At 39.3% G+C, this 17,261-nt stretch overlaps 1 protein-coding gene across 3 annotated transcripts in view; it reads left to right on the forward strand.

The window, feature by feature from the left end:
* Positions 1-15,922, forward strand: part of Ambn (ameloblastin) — a 34,409-nt gene extending 18,487 nt beyond the window's left edge. The window contains exons 2-12 of one of the 3 annotated variants that reach the window (XM_028863914.2): positions 3,602-3,722; positions 4,529-4,597; positions 6,999-7,064; positions 8,436-8,483; positions 9,203-9,313; positions 10,675-10,872; positions 11,909-11,947; positions 12,199-12,258; positions 12,356-12,400; positions 12,802-12,846; positions 15,179-15,922. In XM_028863914.2, the coding sequence (XP_028719747.1) occupies positions 3,708-3,722; positions 4,529-4,597; positions 6,999-7,064; positions 8,436-8,483; positions 9,203-9,313; positions 10,675-10,872; positions 11,909-11,947; positions 12,199-12,258; positions 12,356-12,400; positions 12,802-12,846; positions 15,179-15,718 (1,236 nt within the window). In that variant the 5' untranslated portion in view covers positions 3,602-3,707 and the 3' untranslated portion in view covers positions 15,719-15,922. Of the gene's footprint in view, positions 1-3,601; positions 3,723-4,528; positions 4,598-6,998; positions 7,065-8,435; positions 8,484-9,202; positions 9,314-10,629; positions 10,873-11,908; positions 11,948-12,198; positions 12,259-12,355; positions 12,401-12,801; positions 12,847-15,178 lie in introns of all 3 variants that reach the window. The other 2 variants (XM_028863903.2, XM_037209137.1) reach the window with 2 other exon arrangements.
* The last annotated feature ends 1,339 nt before the right edge of the window (positions 15,923-17,261 follow it).

The raw sequence follows: 17,261 nt of genomic DNA on the forward strand, positions 1-17,261 counted from the left end.
CAAGACAGATCATAGGACCAGTGTTACCACCCTTTGGAGTGTGCTCAGTGATGCAACACCCTACACAGAGATGCTTGCCATATTCTATTCGCAATAGCTAGGAAACAGAAGCGGCCGAGCTACCCATCAACAGTGAATGAAGCGTGACACATTTACATAACTGAATTCTACGCAGTTGTGAAGAAAAAAATTCACAGGTAAATGAATGGAACTTAACATATTATACTGAGTGATGTAGCCTAGACCCAGAAGGACAAACAATCATGTTCTCTCTTATTTTTTAGATCCTAGATCCAAATCTTTAAATTTAAGTGTATGGTTTGGAATAACCATAGAAGTTGGGAAAGGAGAAAGGAACCATGGGGGAAGGCAAGGAGAGGGATCTCTAGAGAAGATGAGAGCAGGACACCGGTGCTATGAAGGGAGAGAGGGTCAAAATAGAGAAGAGGGAACTAACTGGGAAGGAATGAGAGAGGATAATACAAATAGGGAGGGATGGAGAGGGGTAAATAACACTAAGTATGCTTGGAAAAAGCCACAGAGAAACCTGTTATTTTATAAACTTACAAGAGAGAGAATGAGCTAACCCATACAGTGTGATAAGGCTCCCCTCAGAAGACAAAGACTAACAAAAACCCCAGTGCCAGGCATGGGATCCCACCCTTTGAGGTTGGCTGGGGAGAACAAGAGCCCACCAAAACAATATAGGCTATTATCACAGGTCTTGGTTGCCTTCCAGAACTTGACGGTATGACGTGATTACTGAATACCACACACTTCTGTTGATCAAAGGACTTAGAGAAATCAAGCTAGTACTGACTTGGTCTCCTCCCTGAGGCCTAGCTGTCATCGTGTTGAAAGGCACCACACAAGCTGCCAAATGAGAAGAGTTACCAATAGTCCTACCCGGTTGTAAATCCTGAGCCGGGGGGATTGGAGGGAGTGGGGAAAGACAGCATGTTAGAGATAGAGACACTGAGACACAGAATATTTTGAAAAAGGGGAGACAAGAATAAAACAATAATTTTGCTGTTTACAAAATATATTGACATTATTTACATATTTGTGTCATAAGGATAATTGTTATCAATGGCAGAAGTTTTTCAAGTCCAGCTTCTTTCTCATTTACTCTCTTAAAATGTCATATATGTATATTGTGTATTATGTTTATAACTTCCCCTCATGCCTCCCTCCAGTCCCCCCAACACATCTTACCACATCCTTCTCCCAACTCTCCTGGAACTTTTTTTTTCTTTTGGGGTTTTTAAATTTTTTTTAAGACAAGACCTATCTGTTATGTAGCTCTGGATGTCCTAGAACTCACAGAGATCCACCTGCTTCTGCCTCCCAAGTTCTGGGATTAAAGGTTGCACCTCTCCCAGCTCCCACATATATATATGTGTGTGTGTGTGTGTGTGTGTGTGTGTGTGTGTGTGTGTGTGTGTGTGCCTGCCCATATGCACATGGGGACGGGGCCATCCACTGAATCATGGGCAACCTATCTGTGGCTACAACCCCAAAGAAAAATGACTATCCCTCCCCACAGCTGCCAGCACTCTCAATAGCTCCTGAGATGGGGTAGCATCCTCATGAGCCGCCACTCCCCATCCGTGGGGAAAGTCTGGCCGCTTGATCTTGTGAAACAAGCAAAAGCTGCTGTGAGCTCATTCGTACAGCAGTCATGTCAAGTACAACAGTCATGTCATGTCCAGAAAACAGCATTCTGCCACACTCCTCCACACCCTCTGGCTCTTCTATTCCTGCTACCCCTTCTTCCATGATATTCCCTTGGGCCTTGGCAGGGCGTAGAGGTTGATATAAATGTCACCTTTTGGGCTGAGCACTCACAGTTACCTATCCTTAGCACTCTGTCCAGTGTAAGACTCTGCATTAACCACTGCAGAAATAAACATCCCTGTCAACGGTTAGAATAGCCCATATCTATAGGTATATGCATAAATATTTCAAAGGCAGTTTGACAGCAGGACAATATAGGAAAATAACAATTGTAGGAGCCCTTCTAGGGCCTGTGGCCTCCAGAGCCATAGGCTTTTGACTACGTTTCCAGACCTAGGCATGAACTGCCTCCTATTAACAAGGCTTCAGATCTAGCCATAGAGCAGTTGGCTGTCCACTGGGGTCATGCTCCTACTGCACCAGTAAGCACATTTTGCCTGGCAAGAAAGTTTCGTAGCATGTGGGGTCCAGTGCTGGGTAAGATCATTCGTGTCTTTTTTTTTTTTTTTTTTCCATTTCGGGCTCTGAGTACCACTTTTTAGCACCAGGAAAACTAGACAACAGAGAGGAAAACTCCTGGTCAACTTGAAATTGACCTCTCTGTGTCCTACAACCAAAATATGTGGTGGTCTTCAGCAATGGGATCTTACTATTTATTTATGGCAGACAACTAAGAGTAATGGCAACAGCCTAGGATGTTTGCAGCTCTCCCTTACTAGTAGTTCAAAGGGAGGTAGCTTATGCCAAGCACTGAAGCTTTCACTTAATAACCCATGTCTTCAGGGAGCAGTATTGACTTTCTTAAGTAACATTATTTGAAGCTATTAGGTCTGTAGTTGGGTATGAAGGTGTCTTTCTCCCAAAATACCAGTTTCCTCAATGTTCCCTGTAATTGGCAGAATCTCTACTTCCCTAAAGTGTGTACTGACTCATCCCTTCTTCGGAAACTAGTCTCAGGTGGTGATCCACGTATAAAATCATACCTTTGGAAAGACTAAGAGGGCAGAAAAAGTTTTAAGCAGCTGCTGTTCTGTCTGCATCCACATCACTCTTATCTGCTCATGGAGAAAAACCTATGCATACTGACGATTCCCTTTTAAGTGACCCAAAGATAACTTCCCAATCTTGTTTGGTACTGATGTATCAAGTAACCGACTGCCTAAAGAGTAGGGCAGAGTTGACTTTAGACTTGTTTGCTTGCAGCAGAACATTCTAAACGTTCTTCCTCTTCCCACAGAGAATATGCACCAAAGATTTTCGGTAATTCTTGCAGAGGAGCCAACTTAAATCTCTTTTTTAGAAACAGTTATCGCTAGTCAATTGTCCTCAGATGAAAATACCTAAGAAATTCTGAGAGGAAAAAAAATTCATAAAATTTTCAGCATCTAGTTAACATTTTCATCTTCCCTTTCAAGCCCTGGGAGGCTATTTTGGTGTTTCACTCTGGGGTATATGTGTTGGTGGGGTGGGAGGTGGGAGATGGCTTTTACCATAATAAACATGAGGGTCAAAATCTTGAGAATGTTGGCATTAGGGCCCTAGCTTTATATGCAGATAAGCACTCGCACAAAACAGATAATGGCTTGTTTTCTACCTATTTTACATATATTTCCCCAAGCTCACCAAAATGATTGTCTTCAAAGCCTGTGTCCATTATCCCCTCACTGTCTTCCCTGCAATCGCGTCTCTGAATAAATACAGGGGCTGAGTTACCATTTAAAATAATGAGACCCTGCAGGCCCAGTGTCCTCACATGCAATAAAAGGGTGTGCACTAATTGCAGGAGCACAATTTTTTTTTCCTACATTTGCTTCACTTTGATTGGTGGATTGGTGCTTTAAATAAAGGTTTCTGATCTTTCCAGAACGAGAGACACAGAGAGAGCCCCAGGCACAGTGCAGGAAAAAAAAATTAATCTACTTTTCTTAGAACTATTTTGATTGGCATCATCAGGCCTGGGAGCACAGTGAATGTCAGCATCTAAGGTAAAATGTGATTTTATCATTTCCATATGTTTGCTGTAAATTCTCTTTTCCTATCTCCAGATAACCTTTAGAAAGAAAATTTATCTTTATTACAAGAAGACTATTTCAATCATTAGAATGTTCCAGAAAATATAATAATACCATTTGGCTAAGAAAATAAACTTATTTGTACAACTTTTTAAAAATGTTTGTGTCTATTAGTGATGGTGCCTAATGTATAAAAATATGGAGGGCGAACACAAGTTCTAATCAGATGTGCATTCAGGCCAAAGTAATGGGCCTTTAGAACTTACAAAATACATTTTAAGATTATTCATTTTTAGGAAGGAAAAATCACTAATATCAAAGGGGATAACTATAGTCAACACTAACTTGAAAGCTATGTGTTGAAATGATTCTGTATTATGATCCAATTATAGATTTATTTCAAATGCACTTCAAATTTTATCTGAACTTAAAGAATAAAATTCTGTGACTTGTGGTTGCTAGACCCATCTTATGAAGTGAAGCATAGCATTTAAAGAATATTCCTAGAGGTTGCTCTTAAATACACGTTTAGATTGTAGCTTCATAACAATAAGTGCTCAGATAGATATTTTAACTGTTCGTCATTTCGTCCTGGGAACCACTTGTTCAGCGACACTTGGCTTTGTTAATTTGTGGTTGTTAATGATGATTGCTTGCTTGCTTGCTTGCTTTTTACCTGATTCTCTTTGGAAGAACAGACACTCACTCTTACGAATGTACTTTGACCATTATGAATGCAATTCTGCCTGATGTAATTTTCCAACCCAACTGTGTTTTAGATTCCACTTTTCAAAATGAAGGGCCTGATCCTGTTCCTGTCCCTAGTGAAAATGAGCCTGGCAGTGCCGGTAAGTCCATCCCAGGGGATCTGTGAGGCTCCTGAGTCTGACTAAAGCAACCCTGGAGGGTTATCTGAGAGTCCGAGCACTGATTGCCTTAACTGAATACAGTGTGTAGCTCCTGATGAATCAAGAGTTGTGGTGGCCAGACATCAGCTTTATCATCTAAAAGCAGTAAGGCCAATACAATCTTCTACTCCAAAAAATATTTTAGAATATTTCAAAGGCAACTTCTATATCTCACTTCACTCTTTTAAAAGTTAACAGACTAAAGTGTCATGGTTCTCATTATGCTATTTTATTATCAATTTCTTGCTGTCATTATGAAATTGAAGTGAAAAGAGAAAACATCTCCATGGGGGAAAACTATGTGTCTCTTTATATTAGCAACATTACATGGTTATAAAACTAAAGCACATAGTTCCAGTTAAAGATAGTCATTAGCTGGCACATTTAGCTGTTTTACCACCCAACAGGAATTTTTAAATGAAAGAAAAATCGAGGCAGGCTACCCAACTTGCCGTTGTGTGATAACTGAGACTGAGGTCCATTTCAGTCGTCCATCATCGATCTAAAACATTGGCTCTCTTTGAATATATAGTGATCCACATCTGAGTACTTCAGAGTCACACTGAGGAACAGGGAAACCACTTGTCGGTCCATTGGATCAGATGTTTCTGCTTTTAATTCCCCACAGGAAACGCATCTCTGTGTATTTATATCCATGTAAATAATGTTCCTCTTTAATGTATGGCTTGGAGTAGGTATAAGCAAACTACTTAGACCCATAGTTAGAGCTCTCCAAAATTTGGAATTAGGACACTTACCAATAAGGGTGAAGGTGGCTCTGCTCTCACAATACCCCCAAATGCTGAACACCTCCTGGTGCACACATGCACACAGGCACACACAATCGCTCCCCTTGTCTACACAGCTCATCTATTTCTCTGCTAAAAGTGTTTGCTACACATTTTTAGTGGCTTTTCCTTCAACATAAGGCCAAAATGAATTATTTGGAAAAATTTGCATCGTAACTCAGAAAGTGGGGTCATACTTGTATGAAAAAGTTAAGGATAAAAAAAAAAAAGTACAGGGTGGAATTCCTTAGCCTCTTATTCCTAAAAGATAAGGATCCCACTGTTCCATACTTGTGGGGTGGATGGATGGACAGACAAAAAGGTGCTTATAGTATAAATGAAAGACAGAACGAATTACAATCTCAACACTAGGTAAATGAAAATATCCATGAAATCAAAGACTCTCAAAATCCAATTTTTTGGTAGGTAAGGTAGCACAGAATTGATCCAGCACACAGGAAGCTGAGAATATTGTGAATTAGTAGCCAGCCTTGGCTACATAAGTTCAAGGCCAGCCTAAGCTAAATCCCAAAGGCTTGTCTAAAACATATAAGTAAATAATTTTTAAAAATCTTTAAATTTAAAAATCTAATTTCTCTTCCAGTCTCCACCCACCCTCAGACACTGGTATTTGTGCTTATTACCATACAAAAAATTAAAAATGACTAGAAAGAGAAGTATTTTATATTTTTAGAGAGCTACTTGTAAATATACTTAGGCTTCACAATAGCATAGTACTTAGTACTAGAATATTTTTTATTTGTGAAAAAATAATTCATTGCCTGAAAATTAAAGATATATTTTATTATTTTTATTTATGTGAGTGTGTGTGTGTGTGTGTGTGTGTGTGTGTGTGTGTGCGTGCGTGCACATGAGTGCAGGCGCCTGAGGAGGTCAGAGGCATCAATCCTCCTGGAGCTAGCATTACAGGTGGTTGTGAGCCACCTGACATGGATGCTAGAAACCAAACCCAGGTCTTCTGGAAGAACAACAGGTGCTCTTAATGCTGAGCCATATGTCCAGCCCATGATCTAAAAATTTAAACACAGACCCATGAGCTTATACCCAGAATAATCTTAAATAATGGCACAGAGGCCTTTTGAATGGGAGGCAAGATAGGTCTGCACACATCTTTTCTCAATGCTTAACCATAGTTTATCCCATAAGCCAAAAGCACAGATGTTTATAAAAAGCACAGGAACATTTAGCTCACATGTATCTCCTTTGCTTTTACATGTGATCATAATTAAGACTATGAAGTACTCTTGTGTTTTGTTCCCTTATTTTATTTCTCATTGTAAATCAGTTTTCTTTTAAAGAAACAAAGTGTTAAGATGAACACAAAAAAATTATGTGGGAGCAAAATTACTAAGTATAAAAATTCCTCCAAATGACTTGAATTCTTCATTCTGTCTGAAAAACCAAGTCATTTGAGTAATAAACCAATATGGTAGCCTCTTAGACATTCCATTCAGCAGTGACCTCCTACTCCAAACATACATTTACAGAAGTTTCTCAACAAAGAACTCAAGATCATTCATATTTCTATTTAGGCATTTCCTCAACAACCTGGGGCTCCAAACATGGCACCTCCGGGCATGGCTAGTTTGAGTCTTGAGGTAAGTATCATCAGTCATTTATATATGCATATATATATATACATATATATATATGCAATTTCTATACTAGCCTGTCCCTGCTTGTAGATAAATATGGTGTATTGTTTCTCACTCTTCCTAGTCCAGAAATCTTTGGCTGTCATTCTGAGCAATTCTAAAGTGTTAATGGTATTCATTACAATTTTATCTTATAAATTCTACTTCAGTTTTAAACTCTGAGGTATTTTAAGTTTTAGGTCACTTATATGTGAATCAAAGCAACACTAATAATCAATACTTAATATATGTATATTAATTAACTATTGTACCTGCTGAAACATTATTCTGTAATTGAAAACTGATTCCATTTATCTCTGATGTTTATATCTTAGATAATAAAGCTCTTATGACACAAACATATTTGCACAAAGTTTAGCTGTTAAAAAAAGATCCTATCAGTAGCATTAACATTAATATATATTCTGTTTAGAAAACCACAGTAAAATAGAAAGATTTTATATGAAGAAGCTAACAGAAAGTACCATGAGGCTATAAATATACTGAGAGCAATCAGTACATATATGGACCAGATAGTTATTTCAGATGTAAAGCTACCTTCATTGAGTGTTTCCCCTCATCTTTCTGCTCAAATTCAATACAAGCAACATTATTCTTTTCCCATTTAAAAGGTGAATCTAGGCCAGGTATAGTAGAGCTCACCTGTAGTCTCAATATGCAGGGAGACTGAGGTGAGAAGGAGGATCATGAGTTGATCCTCCAGGGTCCCCATGGAGACCAAGCTGGGCTCTACAGGGAGACCCAGTCTCAAAAATTAAAAAAAAAAAAAAAAAAAAAGACAGAAAGAAATTTACTTTCCACAGAAACAATGGCATTCTTGGCAATCTACCTCGATACCACTTCTTACAATATTTAATATCTATTATATTGAGGTCCTTTTTGGCTGGGGGGGGGGAAGAAATGAGGGTTTATTTGTATTGTCTGTTTTTCCAAATTCTTTTTCAGGCTGATTTTGTAAAGTAAATAAATTAAAATAATTTAATTGAGGGAAAAGGAGAGAGTTGATAAAGCAATAGTCTCATAAATGACCTTGTATTGAATGAGCTATTTTCCTATGTCTCCATGTGACATCCAATTTACTAGTATTTTCTCATTTAATGAATGGCAAAAACAAGCTCACTGTTTTCACAGACTAACCATGTCAACATCTCTTTCCTTCAGTGATAACTTGTGTCTATTTTAGCTTTATTCAAGTTGACCTACCCCAAGATTTGCATTGATGATGTTAAATGTCATGAGAAACCAATTGTGTCCAATGGGCAGCTAACCTATGTTAGCACACTAACCCACCTTTTTTTTTTTTTTTTTTAATAGACGATGAGACAGTTGGGAAGCTTGCAGGGACTCAACGCACTTTCTCAGGTAACTATTGGAGATGAATGAGATCTTCCTAAAAACTTTACTTGCAAATATTATGAGCATTCATGGTTGGTGGCTATGACAGCAACAGCATGGTAACTGATGACATTTGTTTATTAATTGGCAATGCCCAAACATTAAGAGAAGAAATGAGTGATTAAGAAAGACTTAAACAAAATAGAGTGTGATAGTCAAGCCTAGGTCTCACTCCTGTCACCCCAGGGGTTGGAAGACAGGCAGGAAGAGTGCTGTGAGTTCAGAGCCAGCCTAGGCTACATAGTCGGTCTCCAAAAACAGGTTATAGTAGTGATGATATGGATGATATGCGGTGGCAGAGGAAAATAAAACAATATACTCAACACTCAGAAGACTGAATCAGCAAGATTGCAAAGTCAAGACCAACCTAGGGACATGGTGTCATATAATCCTGTCTCAAAACACCAACAAAATAAACCGTCAAAACACATGCACTGAATTTCCTTAAGTAAGTAAGACAAAACCCTTTCTTACACTGATAATTTTGTTAAATGGCCCCAAACACAAATTCCCAATCAATAAGTCTCAACCAAGATTATGGTACATTGTGACTTGGCCCAGAACATAATTTAATTTTGTTGGAAAGAAAAAACGACTTCTCCGTTTTCTATCAAGCGGCATCACATTTTTTTTTGTTCCTCTCTCCTAATACTGAAGTATATATATGTTTTCTTCCTCCCCATCAGTACTCTAGACTCGGCTTCGGGAAAGCACTTAATACTCTGTGGCTGCATGGTCTCCTCCCACCGCATAACTCTTTCCCATGGATAAGACCAGGGGAACATGAAACCCAACAGGTAAGCTAATTACATCCATGTGTTCAAACTCCAAGCTTTAAGCTCTTTTCCTACTTTTCTTCTTGAAACTGACACCTACTAGCAGCAAATACAAATTAGCAATTAACAAAAAAATTCCCCTAGTACCAAATAAATCAATTCCTATAACTGCTGTTACTTGGGAATTTTTCAACTTTAAAACAAATTTGCATTTTTATTTCAAACAGCTTCTGAAATAAGAGATCTACAGTAAAGATATCAGTAATAACAATAAACAACCTCAGAAATGAAAACAGGCTATATACTGGATAATTTTCATTTTAATGAAAATTTCCTAGATAATTACCTAAAGACTAATTTCAAATGACAGTGAGCATCCTGACCAACAACACTATGAGAGAAACCAATAAATCTATCAATTTGTCAAGTGTTATTTATTAGGTTCCTAATGAGCATATTGTCTAAACTGTGGTTTGGGGGTGAAAATAGGGATATTTTAGAATGGCACAAAGGCTCATGAGACTTCAAATCTGATGGGACATATTCCAAGATGTTAATTGAGAGGTAGAAGTAATGAATGCTATAGGAGCTGACACGTGGGCGATGGTTGAAGACAAAAAGCCGAGCCAAGTTAACATGACTTCCAGACCAGATCTAGGAGTGGGCAGTTACCCTACAAGTAACCTGTACTCAATCACAAGTAGGTTTCTACATACAAAAAAAAAAATCACATGGTAGTTCCACAGTTACTTTTAATTCTACATGGACTTCCATAACAGCATATCTACAAGGCCACACTGACCTAAATTACGTTATTAGTGGCCGTTTCTTCACTTGTTTCCAAAGTAGATTTATGATGAAAATATTTAAGTATTTTAATTACCCTTTTATTAGATCACAAAATATATTAATACCCGTTATACACTGAGCACTTATTAGTAGCAATATTAATACATTAAATATGGGGGTTGGATAAAGGTCAATAAGATATTGTTCTCTGTCAGTTGACTTAGGGAGAAGTTTGTGACAAATTCTTGTAATCTAGTAAGAAAATGGTGAAATAAAGATATACAGGTAGTGGTGGTTACCCAGAGGAGAGGAGTCATTCTACCACAAAATTCAGACACATAGATTTCCACGCCCCAAGAAACAATGGTCCCAACAAAAGTAGAGGGGTAAGTACATTTAAAACTTTCCCAAGTACACTGCCTCTGCCTCCTGCTTCAAGACTCCTCCCTTCCAAACAGCAAGCATCCACGCACTTGGCTGTAGAGATTCTAGGCACCGTGGTTCGATGAACCATCTCTTCCTGACACTCTTTTCAAATTTCTCTACAGTATGAATATTCTTTGCCTGTGCATCCCCCACCTCTCCCATCACAGCCATCCCTGCAGCCTCACCAGCCAGGACTGAAACCCTTCCTCCAGCCCACTGCAGCGACTGGTGTCCAGGTCACACCCCAGAAGCCAGGGCCTCAGCCTGCAATGCACCCTGGACAGCTACCCTTGCAGGAAGGAGAACTGACAGCAGCGGATGAGCAGCCTCAGGTGGTGCCCTCAGAGACCACACCAACAGCCGAGGTAACTCTCCGATGTCAGAGCAGGATTACCCACTAACACGACAAAAGAAAAACTAAGTGGAGGGACATACTTAAATAATCATGTCTCTCATGACTAATATACTAAAAAACGAATACTTTATTAATATTCTTTCATGAGACATAAATATCCGTTTCTATTTTGCCATCAGAGATGGCACAGATTCCAAAAGATCTGCATCTCTAAACTTGTCTTGATGGACCCTTCCCTTGGGAATAAGACTATTCAAAGAAGGTCAGGCACACTACCTTGGGTTTTTCAGTGTTGGTAATACTTAGCACAGTGATTGCTTCCTCTGCATAACAAGTCAAATATTGGATTATTATCCCTCTGCAGATAAAATACAACTATGCAAAATTACCTTGTAATGATATAAAGAAAAGAACAATGGACAGAAAAAGAAAGGTGCCGTGCAACTACCAATTCTACGTAGCAGACATTAACATTCACTCCTATCATTCTAACTACAATCCTATAAAGATAAACATCATGAACCTTTTTAAACCTAAGAAGATGCCAGGCTTGGAGTATGCCTTTAATCCCATTACTCTAGAGGCAGAGGCAAGAGGATCTCTGAGTTCAAGACTAACCTGATCTACAGAGTAAGTTCCAGGATAGCCAGAGCTACACAGAGAAATCCTGCTTCAAAAATAAATAAATAAACAAACAAACAAACCTAAGAAAACAAGATTTGAGAGGCTATAAAATTCTCCAAGGATTACACTCAAACTAAGTGGCAAAGCCTGAATTCAAACCACTCAAGCATGTGCCAATTCCAAAACTCATTGCCACTTACTCTGTAACGTACAGCAACTCCGTGATAGACACGTCTCATCTCCCTACGGGTTCACTTGAGCCACATCAGCAAAAGAAATTGTAAAGGCATAGGCTATCCCAAGACTTTAAGAGGGTAAAACAGAGAAACATTTAAACTGCTTTACCATAATTATAGACAAGATAAGTGAGTACTCTGTTTGCCTGTTTTGAATGACAGTTTCAATATTTCTTTATGATATAGGTCACACTAATGGATTTTGCTGATCCACAGTTTCCAGCAGTAAGTACAGATCCCAATGAGATTCTTTCTTGGAGGAAAAAGAATCTCTATACTTTAAAAAGTTTGAATGATTTTTTTATTTTCTTATTTAACCTATGGGTATGGAGTGTTTCTGAGTTTCTTTTTCTTAACCATTGAGCACTAACTTTTCATACTAATCAATCGAAAAATATGTTCCTGGAGCTCTTCGAAGTTGCTGCAGTGGCTATTTGCCTGTGCTGATTGACTCCTCTGCTTTCTATCTGCTAAAGGTGTTCCAGATAGCCCGTTCCATATCTCGGGGTCCAATGGCACACAATAAAGCACCAGCTGTAAGTCACTGTTTTCTACTTCCACTTCTGTGTTTGAAACTTACTTAAATTTATCTTGGGAAGAGTCATGTTTTTATAACTATTTTGTTCTGCTTAGTTTTACCCAGGAATGTTTTACATGTCTTATGGAGCAAACCAATTGGTAAGTCCATATTCTGTAAAAAGTATCAATTAGATAATATCTTCAGAGCTAAAAGTCATAGAATCTGTACCTAATATAAGATATTACAAATAAATATTCCCTAAATACCTACAATTGAGATTGCAATAGCAAGATGGAAAACTTCTCTATTTGCATAACTTTAGGCAGACACACACAATTGCACTAAAGAAGTTTATTTTAAATCCGTCAAATTGGCTCTATTTACTCAATAATGGCTCAGCTCTCTACTCTGCCTCTGGACACAGCACTACTAAGTCTTAAGGGAGTACTGAGTGGTTTTTTTTTTTTTTTTTTTTTTTTTTTTTACTTTGTCTTGAGTAAATAAGGAAGTCACAGAGGCAGCCAGTTCATAAAGCGATGCACTGTTTCTCTTTTAACAGAATGCTCCTGCCCGAGTTGGCTTCATGAGTTCAGAAGAAATGCCCGTGAGTACTGTGTGCTAACTCTTCTTAGAACAGTGGTCAGGGAGAGCTGCTACAGACTTCTGCCTCCAAGAGGCAATGACGCAAAAGTGCCTGTAGGATCGTTAGACCTGATTGTATTGCTCCAAAACTGAAAGCTTGACTCTGAACAGTATCAAAAGATTTAAAACATTTCAGAGCTGAGCATGGTGATAGAATCCCAACATTTGGGACATGGAGGTCGGAGGATCAAGAGTTCAAAACCAGCCTTGACTACATGAGACCCTGTCTCAAAAACAGTTGATTTTCACCACATTTTCTAATCATTTGTTCCTGGGTGGTGGCCATTCTTGAGCCTAGGGTTTTGTCCCGCTCCTTGAATGTGAGCAGAAGAGTCACTGCTCCTCAAAGAGAGGTCAGCGCAATGAGCTGCAAATACTCCGAAGTAAAAGAGATGTGCGGTTTACACAGACATCCCATGCCTTTTAGGACTGTTTAGTTTCCCAAAAAAATAAGTTCAAAAGTAACCCAAAGTAAATCTGCCCTTAAAAGTTAAAGAACAAAAAAGGAAAGTTGAGTTTAAGTTTTGGTTATTACAAAGCATATTAAGCCAATGAGAATAAATTATTTTAAGTTAGCGAGAAACAACTGTTTTATTATTGTTAGTACATGTTAAAATTTTCAGATTTAAAATCAATAAGCTCACATAATTTTAACTTTTCTCTCTGCAATGTCTACTAGTTACATCTGTTAGGGTGCAAAATGAAACTAAAACTCTATCAAGTTAATGAGTCCTTGCCAGTGGCACAGCCTACCAAATTAATAAAGGTACATGCATGTTACCACTAAAAGAAGACTGTCATCACACCATCTGTTAATGTCTTCTGTGTGTCAGATACACAGAACATGCTAGGGAGCTTAGCGATTTAATGAGTTAGAAGATAGGCACCATGCTAATAATGTCATATTCACGGGATAAGAGTAATGACCATCTTATTGGAAGGAAAGTAGGACAGCCCAGCCCAGGGGCTCACAGAGCCAGCTCTAGATGAGATGAGAAGAAAGCCAAGAAAAGTGGAAAGAGAGAATATTTTATTTATACACTACCAACACAATCGGCTGAAATTAAATATCCAAGACAAATGCTAATTATCATCTTATTAGTGATCTAATTATATTCTGTCTCATTCTCAAAAGATTTTGTGATTGTTTATGAAAAACACGATAAGTATAATGAAAAAATTTTAAAGTGAGATTTAAAATTGAGTCGAAACAGTGAAGAAATCACTCAGTTCTGCTCAAATATAAATAGTCCTAGATCTTGGTTCCCACAGTCATGGCAGCAAAAGGAACATGTCAAGTTTTAGAATTCTATATGTCCACAGAGGAAATGTTTCCTCCAGAGAAATCAATCCTTTTCTGATACTTCGTTATTTAAAAATCGAAGGAAAAGAGAAGGAAGGAACAGAACAGAAGGAAGGGGAGGGAGAGAGTGGGGAGGGGAGAGAGAGAAGACAGAAGGGAGGGGGAGAGGTGAGGAGGAGGGAAGTCGAGGGTAAGGAAAGGAAAGGGTCTGAGAGAGAGAAGAGAAGGGGAAGGAGGGGCAAAGGAGGAAGAGGAGGGACGGAGGGAGAAGGTGAAGTGGAAGAAGAGTTAAACTCACATAGAACCCTATTCCTCATGCTGGCCATCTTGCCAGCCTTAACACATGGAGAGGTGCTTAGTCTTACTCGACTTGATACGCCGTGTTTTGAGATATTGAAAAATGCCATGGGCAAGATCCTCCAGAACTTTCTTTCCTCCACAACCAAGGCAGTTATGGACCTCCCGTTTTGGTTTATGATGGTAGAGTCCTTTTCAACTGCTTATTGTTTTCCTTTTATTATTCTTACTATTCTCTCATACATTACATCCCACCCACAGTTTCCCCTCCTTACATTCCTCCCACCTGCCCTCTCCCCCAATCCACTGCTCCTCCATTTCCCTTAAAAAAAAAACAAAGAGCCTGGTATCAGTGCAACAGTCGTAACAAGTTGCAGGAAAACTAGGCACTAACCCTCCCAGCAAAGGCTGCAGACGAAGGAAAAGGCAGACTGTTGCTTACTGTTTTCTTAACATTAAGATGGCAGAGCCTCTACCTGCCCTTCCTGAAAGTGGCTTTCCCCGACCCAGAGAAGTTCAGAATCCTCTCCGCTGTATTTCATAGCTGGTTCTGTGTGAAGTGTGCTTTCACAAAGCAATCAGCCAACTCTCTGTTCTGTTAGTGTTTGTAGCTTCTCAGGGAACATACCAGGTGTAAATGCATGGGATTAGTAACACATAGTAATTATGTCATTGATGGATATTTATTTTCCAGGGAGGAAGAGGAAGTCCCATGGGCTATGGAACTCTGTTCCCAGGATTTGGGGGCTTCAGGCAAACCCTTAGAGGACTGAACCCCAATTCACCCAAAGGCGGAGACTTCACTGTGGAAGTAGATCCAGTATCTGTAACCAAAGGCCCGGAGAAGGGAGAGGGTCCAGAAGGTTCTCCACTGCAAGAGGCCAACCCAGCCAAGCGGGAAAACCCAGCTCTCCTTTCACAAATGGCACCTGGTGCCCATGCAGGACTTCTTGCTTTCCCCAATGACCACATTCCCAGCATGGCAAGGGGTCCTGCAGGGCAAAGGCAGGGACTCCTCGAGGTCACCCCAACAGCTGCCGACCCACTGATGTCCCCGGAATTAGCAGAAGTTTATGATACCTATGGTGCTGATGTTACCACACCCCTGAGTGATGGAGAAGCTACCGTGTCCCCTGATATCACCATGTCCCCTGACACTCAGCAACCACTGATGCCTGGAAACAAAATGCACCAGTCCCAGGTGCACAACTCATGGCGTTTCCAAGAGCCCTGATGACCTTGAGATAGCCGCTACTTGGTGTATGCACAAGCTTTCCAGCTTCATCCCCATAGCGTACCTTGTTGCTAAAACACTTACTACCCTTCCACAGTGAAGGTATTAAGAGCACTAAGCATGTATTAATAAATACAAGTGGCTAGAAATAGTGTAGGTCCCTTCTTGCTTCCATTCTTATTGAAATAAAATGTATCAACTGTCTCTGTGATTTAGAAATACTATTAATGATATGAGAGCAAGTCTGAGTCTCAGCACTTGGGGGTCTATCACTTAGCTGTCTTAGGCATCACAGAATTTCTCTTACTAGCAAGACATCATTATACCCAGGAAATGTGACACTGCTTCTTTCTCTAAGCAAATGCACTTAGTTTCAGAATTCTAAAGTATTTCACTTAACCCTTATTAAATGGTGATTGGTGGGGAACCCTGACTGATATTACTGGGTTTCATATATTGGGTTTAAAATTCTTATTTGTAGACTATTTTATTTAATCTAGGAAAAGAAAAGGCAATTGGCCTGTTTTAAATAAAGGATTTTTCTCACTGAAAATGTCAGGAATTGTATGCTTATTATTTATATGTACTTAAATAGTTAAGAAAAGCATACTCATCCCATGTTTGCTACTCATTAACTTATTTTATTTAATTTATTTTATCCAAAGTTCTCTGAAGATCTACATAAGCCCTAGGCACTGTGCAAGGCATCAGGTTTATGGTCCCATCCTTCAAAAATTAGAATGGACACAATTGACAGATAATCACAGTAATAACAAAACAGCCAGTCTAAGGCAAGCTCAATTACTATACATACATTATCTCACCATGCTACAAAAAAAATAAAAATACGCTCAGGCCTATTATATATTGGTAAAGTTCCCTGAAAAGACCAAGCCCTGGTAGCATGGAGAAGATGCTTCTGAGGGCCCACCAGTTGTCTTAGCAGGTAAAAACACTTACCACCAGGCCTGAGACCTGAGTTTGGTACCCAGGGACTCACATAGTGGAAGAAGAAAAGTGACTCCCAAAAGTTGTCTTCTGACTTCCACAAATATACCTTAGCACATGTGAGGACACGTGCACCCACACACAAATCCATGTTATTTTTTAAATTAGAAAGCACGAGGCTTCTAGTCCAACCTAAGTGGCATTAGAGAGGCAAAGAAGAACCAAACATGTTTCCTTAGTAACATAAAGGTTTGCAAAATGAGGCCTCTAAGAGGAAGAAACAGAGTCATGTAGAAAAAAGCTGACATGGGAAAATAAGATGTAGAAAACAACCCATGCTTACTACCAAGGCTGGGTGTGTATTCATCAGAGGAGTCTGGCCAAGTTAAGAAATTGTGAACCCAGTTTTGACCATCACTGAAAATGAGCCTCTTAGCCGGGCAGTGGTGGCACACGCCTTTAATCCCAGCACTCGAGAGGCAGGTGGATCTTTGTGAGTTCGAGGCCAGCCTGGGCTACCAAGTGAGTTCCAGGAAAGGCGCAAAGCTACACAGAGAAACCCTGTCTCGAAAAACCAAAAAAAATAAAAAATAAA

The sequence above is a fragment of the Peromyscus leucopus genome, chromosome 10 (genome assembly GCF_004664715.2).
Source record: "Peromyscus leucopus breed LL Stock chromosome 10, UCI_PerLeu_2.1, whole genome shotgun sequence".
Classification (NCBI taxonomy): Eukaryota; Metazoa; Chordata; class Mammalia; order Rodentia; family Cricetidae; genus Peromyscus; species Peromyscus leucopus.